Source organism: Labeo rohita, chromosome 23, assembly GCF_022985175.1.
Source record: "Labeo rohita strain BAU-BD-2019 chromosome 23, IGBB_LRoh.1.0, whole genome shotgun sequence".
Taxonomy (NCBI): domain Eukaryota; kingdom Metazoa; phylum Chordata; class Actinopteri; order Cypriniformes; family Cyprinidae; genus Labeo; species Labeo rohita.
The window spans coordinates 23439820-23447956 of NC_066891.1; the positions used below are offsets into that span (position 1 = coordinate 23439820).

The following is an 8137-nucleotide window of genomic DNA, read 5'->3' on the forward strand; positions in this document are numbered from 1 at the left end:
GTTAGTTTATGATAAATAACATATTTGCATTTTTTTTTTCTTGGCAGTGAAAGAAAAGGAGCATACTAAAGCTGATCCTGAATCTCACACCAGGGGCGAAGAATCCCCCTACGAGTACAGGTCAGAGAGCCACACTAGTTCTGTTGTAGATCATGACACAAGTTCTTCATCTCACTGAGTTCTTATATCATTTCTTAATGCTTTTATCTCCTGCAAATAAACCCTACATGCACGCCATTTACTTGGAGCCACACGGAAAGCATTGCTCTGCAAGCTTCAACTGACTGTGTGCTCACTAGCCCACACACAGGTAGTGGACGGCAGCTTTGTTTAGCTAAAAAGTCAGATTTTTAGTGTAGTGGTGCATGTTGATAGTTTTTGTATTGTGTTTAGCCAGTAGTACAACTTTAAAAGGGTTCCTCAAGTATAGAAATACTTGAAAATATTTGATCATTTTCAAAATGAAACATTTGCAGGCCTGAAAAAAGTCATGGAAGTAAATGCAAAACACAAAAGTTACGGCAAAGTAATGAAAGTTTCTAGTGAATATGTAAATATATATGTTTCTTTTTTCATTGACTAGATACATTTAAATATTACATATGCAACATTATGCTCTTTGAAAGTGTTTAGTTCTGAGTCAACTAATTTGCTAATTGCTAATATTTCAATAATATTAGTAACCGACATACAAATGGAAATCTGTTGATATATAAAATTTTTGGAGCCAGTATGACACATTAAAGTTAAAGTGATCAAAAGTGACAGTAAAGACTTGCATTATTAGAAGATAAATCTATTTAAAATAAATGTTCTTTTGATCTTTTTATTCATTAAATAACCCTGAAACAATTAAGTATCACAGTTTCCATAAAAATATTAAACTGCACAGCAGTTTTTAACACTGAAAATAATAAAAATAATAAAGGTTTCTTGAACATCAAATCAGCATATTAGAATGATTTCTGAAGGATCATGTGACACTGAAGACTGGAGTAATGATGCTGAAAATTCAGCTTTGCATCACAGGAATAAATTATTTTTTTTATATTTTAAAAAATATAACACTAGAAAACAGTTATTTGAAATTGTAATAATATTTCACTGTTTGTACTGTATTTTCGATCAAATAAATGCAGCCTTGGTGAGCTTAGATTTATTTTCAAGCTATATATACAGGTGAAGTCAAAAGTTTACATACACCTTGCAGGATCTGCAAAATGTTAATTGTTTTACCAAAATAAGAGGGATCATACAAAATGCATGTAATTTTTTTATGTAGTACTGACCTGAATTACATACAGTCCACAAGAGAAAATAATAGTTGAATTTATAAAAATGACACCGTTCAAAAGTTTACATATGCTTGATTCTTAACACTGTGTTGTTATCTGATTGATCCACAGCTGTGTGTGTGTGTGTGTGTGTGTGTTTTGCATGCATTAAGAGCCACGCGTGTAAACTTTTGAACAGAATGAACGTGTACATTTTTCTTATTTTGCCTAAATGTCGTGTATTTTTTTCATTTAGTACCCTCCTTCAGAAGCTACAGAATATACTAATATTTCCCAAAAGACAAAATAAGATAAATTTACCCTGATCTTCAAATTCCAAAAGTTTTCACCCCCCGGCTCTTAATGCATCGTTTTTCCTTCTGGAGCATCAGTGAATGTTTGAACCTTCTGTAATAGTTGCATATGAGTCTCTCAGTTGTCCTCATTGAGAAAAAATGGATCTCAATATCATACAGTTGTTGTTGAAAAGGGTTCAAATACACAAAAATGCTGAAAAACCAAAAAATGTGTGGGACTTGCAGGATTTTTCTTTAGAAAGAAATTTCATGCATCCTTGCAAAATAAAAGTAGCCCACAGCTGTGGATCATTCAGTTAACAACACAGTATTAAGAATCAAGTGTTTGTAAACTTTTGAATGGGGTAATTTGTATAAATTCAGCCTTTTCTTTTTCTTGTCGACTATATTTTTTATGTGAAATATCTTATTCAGGTCAGTACTAAATAAAACAATATCGCATGCAATTTGTATAACCCCTCTCATTTTGGTAAAATAATTAACATTTTGCAGATTCTGCAAGGTGTATGTAAACTTTTGACCTCAACTGTACAGTAGTGTATATTTAAACTATCCAATAATCAGAAATGACTGGAAATGTGATGGAAATTTGTTGGATAAAAAAAAGTGTATAGTTAATATTGGAAAAACATCAACCAATCACAGCCGTAAAACTGTTACAACCCAGTGCAAAGTGACAAGTGGCACATTAAAAACCTGTGTGGAAAACAGACCAGAGGCGAGTGAAAGGGGGGGCGGGGGCTGTGTGCAGTTAACTTGTACACTTGCAAATGGAGTAGCTTGAATCCATAAATGTGTTTCCATCTCATTACACGTAGACACAGAGATGCCCGTTTTATTCCTCCCTCAGGAAAGAAATGCAGCTTCAGCAGAGGCTCTGCGTCTGATCTGTACACTAGCCTTGTTTGGGGAGTTACTGCACCAGACACACTCAAACATCTGCTAACCGAAGAAACCAGATAGGGAAGCGCATCCCGTACCAGCTGTGGAGTATGACGGTAGCCTCCAAGGCTTTCGAAACTGCCTTACTCTGGCTTACACAAGGAGGCTACTGATTTATTGCACTTCTGGGAATAGAAGAGCAGGTTTATCGTGTTACACCATTGGTGATATTCATTTGATGCACTGTAATATGATATAGTGCATTGAATTCTGATATATTAGATATATTATATTAGATATATTACAGGATGACTGATAAAGGATTTAGCAAATGCCGATAACTAAAGCGAGGGAAGAAATTGTCAGTTTGTCAGTTATTGAAATATAAATACTGAAAATACAAATAATGAAAATAGCATATAGTCTCTAATGCTTACCCAGGCTGCATTTATTATTATTATTATTACAGCTTTAAAAAATAGTTTTCTGTTGTAATATATTTTAAAATGTAATTCATTCCTGTGATGCAAAGCTGAATTTTTCATTACTCCAGTCTTCAGTGTCACATGATCCTTCATGAAACATTCTAATATGCTGATTTACTGCTCACTTACTAATAATGGTTCTTAATATTAATGTTGAAAATGTTTTTGTTGCTTAATATTTTTGTGGACACTGATACTTTTTTCAGGGCTGAATAATAAATCTTTTATAACATAACATATTTACTATCACTTTTGATAAATTTTATGCATCCTTGCTAAATAAAAGTCGCCTATTAATTTCTTTAAAATATATAAATATTAATGACACCAAATATGAATGGTATTTTAGCATTATTAATATATTAATTTATAATAAAAGCTTTTTTTTATTGATCAGCAAATTGCAAATCAGGACATTAGAATGATTTCTGAAGGATTTTTTTTTTTTCATTATTTTAAATTGGAGTTATTTTAAACAGTAGCAATATTTCAGAACTATTTTTTACTGTATTTTTGCACTGTATTTTTGATCAAATAAATGCATCTTTGGTGAGCATAAGACATTTAGTGTACACAGGTTCTTCTGATATACCAGTCAAAGGTTTTGGAACAGTATTTGTTTTTGTTTTTTTTTTTTGTTTTTTTTAAGAATTCTCCACTGCTCACCAAGCCTACATTTATTTAACCCAAAATATTATTATTATTATTATCAATATTTAAAACAGTTGAGTACATTTTTGCATTTTGGATTCTTTGATAAATATAGATTATAGGTTAAATTATAGGTTAAAATTATAGATTTAATTATTTCTATAATTTATAGGTTAAATTATAGAAATTAATACTTTTATTTATCAAGGATGCTTTGAACTGATCAAAAGTAATGATAAACTTTTATTTACGATTTATAATCTTACAGAAGATTTATATTTCAGATAAATGCTGTTCTTCTGAACTTTCTATTTATCAGAGAAACCTGAAAAATTTTTACTTGGCTGTTTTAAATATAATGATAATAATAATAAATGTTTTTGAGCAGCAAATCAGCATAGTAGAATAATTTCTGAATGATCATGTGACTGGAGTAATCATGCTAAAAATTCAGCTTTGAAATCACAGAAATAAATTAAATTTTTAAATATATTCAAATAGAAAACAGTCATAAACAGTAAAAATATTTCAACATTTTACTGTGTTTTGCTGTATCTTGGATCAAATAAATGCAGGCTTGGTGAGCAGAAGAGACTTCTTTAAAAACCAATAAAAATCATACTGTTCAAAAACTTTTGACTGTTAGTGTATTTTAGTTTTTCTGCAACAATTAATTGTCAAAAGCATCTAAATATAACTCTAAATATATCTGAAAAATGCTGCAATTCATTCCCTCCCGTAAAACGTCTTCCTGTGGTCAGCAAGACTTTTATTCCCAAAATTAAAAGAGGACAAATGTCAGTTTATCCTAATAAATGTTCTGTCTGGATTTATTTTATCGCTATCCAAGATGTTGTGGCATCTCATAGTAATTGGGAGCTTATGAGGTGACCCCCTGTCTCCTTACAGACACCTGCTTGCTGGCAGTGTGCCTGCGCTCAAATTGGCAGCTAATTTTGGTTTGTCCCATCATTCCTTAGGGACTAAAGTAACCTGACAGGCTGTTTGTCTACAGGCACACAAAGCGTCTCTTAAGTCGGTCTGCTCATTGGCTGGCATGGCCGGCGCTCTGCAATTTTCTCTCTCTCCCTCTCTAGTTTTGAGAATTGCCATCAGGCCTTGAAGTCTTTGCAATTAGTAATTAGCAGAAAGCAGTGATTGCATCCTTCCCCTACACCCTTCCTCTGTCTGCCAGCCTTGACTAGTATCATCTTCTTAGTCACTCTAAGCTGAATTTGACTCATTTTTCTCTGTGTCTGACAGTGACAATGACGAGAAGCCGCTGAAGAGCAGCCAGCAATTGTTCAGAGACATCAAAGAGGATGATAGCAGCGAGGACAGCTCTGTGATGTCAGAGGAGGACGACTGCGAATTTAACGAAGACGGGTCGTTCATCGGCGAATACTCGGGGTACAAGCGCAGGGTGTCCACGGAGGTGAACGGACACGCCCCGGTGACCTCTTAATGCTGGTTCAATCTTACGAACTTTTACATAATTTTCCAGGGAGAAAGAAAAGTTTGTTTGTATGATGTGCCATGAATGTGCCTGTGTTTTTTAACAGTTTGCTTTTGTGTGAATGGCCACTTCTTTACAGTATTAATATGAAGGGTTCCGGCCTACATTAATAAGTAGCTCCGGCCAACATGACAATTATGCCATCATTTACTCATCGCTATGCTGTTTCAAACCAGTATGACTGACTTTTTGAGACGTTTAGCATAATGTTCATGCTGCTCTTTCCTAACAATAAAAATAAATGGTGACCAAGGACTTCAAAGCTCCAAAAAGGACAAAAATATATCTACTTTGTGAAAAAGAAGTACAAAAAAAAAGAGTATTTATGGTAATGCTTTTAAAAGGCTATACTTAAGTTCAACTGACTGTAATGTTTTGTAATGGATGTTCTATTTGAATGTTTTTGCAATTAGTTTAGCAGTTAAACTTAAATTTATTTAAATTTAGGAGAATTTCTTGACCCACTTAAATACAACTTATAGGATTAGTTCACTTCAGAATTAAAATTTTCTGATAATGTACTCACCCCCATGTCGTCCAAGATGTTTATGTCTTTCTTTCTTCAGTTGAAAACAAATTAAAGTTTTTGAGGAAAACATTCCAGGATTTTTCTCCAAACAGTGGACTTCAATGGGGATCAATGGGTTGAAGGTCCAAACTGCAGTTTCAAAGGGCTCTACACGATCCCAGCCAAAGAATAAGGGTCTCATCTAGTGAAATGATCAGTCATTTTCTAAAAAAAATAAAAATAAAAAAAATATCAATATACTTTTTGACCACAAATGCTTGTCTTGCAACTAGCTCTGCCCTACGATTCATATTCAGCGAATATTCAAAGAATGTTCAAAGAAAGTCAAACGGCCTTTACCAAAAAGGGTAAAACAAGTTGTCAGACAATTTTGAAGTTGTTTTTCGCCCTACACTACCTTTTTGAACCGAGTACACAGATGAAGAACTAACTATGCGTGACCTTTCCAATGTGATAACGTAATGTGTTAAGTCGTAAACACACAACACGGACATTTTAATAAAATGTTGTTTAGTCAATATTAAACGCGCAGTAAAGTGTAAAAACAATTGTCAGGCCATCATTACATTTTTTTTTATTATAATTATCCAATTACTCGATTAATCGTCAGAATAATCGACTGATTACTCAATTACCAAAATAATCATTAGTGACAGCCCTACTTTAAAGTAAAAGTTTTTAATTTTACATTATTACAAAGTGTATTTACTACAAGTGCACGTTTCATACAACTGACCCTTTGTAAACAGCTTGATTGACAGGCGATCTGACAAGCTGCATTTAAACTGAATTTTCAGCACCATAGAAGCCCACTGTATGGACAGAAATCCTGAAATGTTTTCCTCAAAAAATATAATTTCTTTATGACTGAAGAAAGAAAGACATGAACATCTTGGATGACAATGGGGTGAGTAATGAAGGTGAACTAATGCTTTAAGTGCACTACTTTTTCACAAGGGTATTCAAAGTCTTTCATACAATATGAAATTTAAGTCTTTGTTCACTGACATTCTGCTGCGACTCTCAAATCTCATTCACATTTGTATATTATATTAATAATATTCATATGCAAATACGGCATGTCAAAACATATAACGACGGGTGATGGGAGAAAAAATAAGTCATACAGGTTTGCATGACGATGAGTAAATGAAGACAGAATATACATTGTAGCCAAATAGTTTTAACAGATTATTTTGGTTTTATAACACATTATTTGCCCAACAACAAAACAATCAGGTTTGTGCACCTTAGAATTAATGTGGATTGCACGGTTGTGGTTGCATTAGGTAACATTTTCACTATTCCTGCTGAAGAAAAATAAATAATTCATGGCCTGTCACAAAACTGATATCTTGACAGCACAATTTTCGGTTACATGTTCGCTTGTGTGGGCAATCACGTAACCTCTCTGCACGCCTCTCAGCAAGATACTGACACAATGAAACAAAACAATTATGTTCTGACTCTTCAATATATCTACAAAAACATATTTCTGTTTAACCACGTATTTGATTAAAACTGACATGGGAAAGAAATCGGCAAGAAAGGTCAACATTGAATGGTTACATCACATAATTTTCTACTTGCACTAATATGCAAAAATATGTTTTAGTGCATGCGAGCGACCGCCATAAGGGGGATTATGTTATTAATAATGTACTGAGATTGTCTTAGTAGCTTCTTGAAATTATAAAACTCAAGTATGATCAAGTCCTTCAATATACTTTCGGTGTCTTCAGCAATTCTAATTCTATTTTGCCTTCAAAATGACATGAAAAACGCTTCTTCTTGTGTGTAACATCAAAATCCTTGTTTCTAATCATATATTATGTCCAGGTGGCAATCCAATGAAATATCAATCCAACTGCTAGCATATTTATTATTACTGAGAGGAAAAAACGCCCTTCTGTTGATATATGACATGCATTTTTGTAAGTTTTCTATTTTTAGAAAGATTTAGTTGAGAGATTTCACTGTAGCGACTGTTTTAATTTTAAAATGCTCTTCTGTTCTTGCACTGTATATACGTATATATCTATAGATAATATTTTTTAAGTTTTTCTTTTTGCATTTTTATTTTATGCATTTTATTTTGCCTGAAATACTGCTTATACTAAAGACTCAGGAGGTTTGTTATAGAATATTCTGTGCAAAATGTTCATCCTTATATCTTCAGACCTGAAAAATGTTTACTCCCACGTTTGCTGTGTTTTGCTATATTTGTCATGCACAATACAATGAAATGTTGACTATCACAACACATTTTGTTACACTGAACCTGAATGATTGCAGTGTTCACCACAAAAACACACAGGACAATAAAAAATACTTTTTTAAATAATTTATAGAAACATTTTTTTCATTTATAGTTTTTCATTGTTGTCTTATATTGAGATTTTTTTATTACTAGCATTTATCAGTTTCTGATTGCACCACAAGGAAAAAATGCATCAGAAATCCAGGTAAACAGTTTGCTGTAA

At 32.9% G+C, this 8137-nt stretch overlaps 1 protein-coding gene across 14 annotated transcripts in view; it reads left to right on the forward strand.

Moving 5' to 3' along the window:
* The window catches only part of chl1a (cell adhesion molecule L1-like a), a 56844-nt gene extending 48846 nt beyond the window's left edge, over positions 1 to 7998 (forward strand). For all 14 annotated transcript variants that reach the window (XM_051097167.1, XM_051097175.1, XM_051097177.1 and 11 more), the window contains 2 exons: positions 48 to 120; positions 4873 to 7998. In XM_051097167.1, coding sequence (XP_050953124.1) covers positions 48 to 120; positions 4873 to 5074 — 275 coding nt within the window. In that variant the 3' untranslated portion in view covers positions 5075 to 7998. The remainder of the gene's footprint in view (positions 1 to 47; positions 121 to 4872) is intronic.
* The last annotated feature ends 139 nt before the right edge of the window (positions 7999 to 8137 follow it).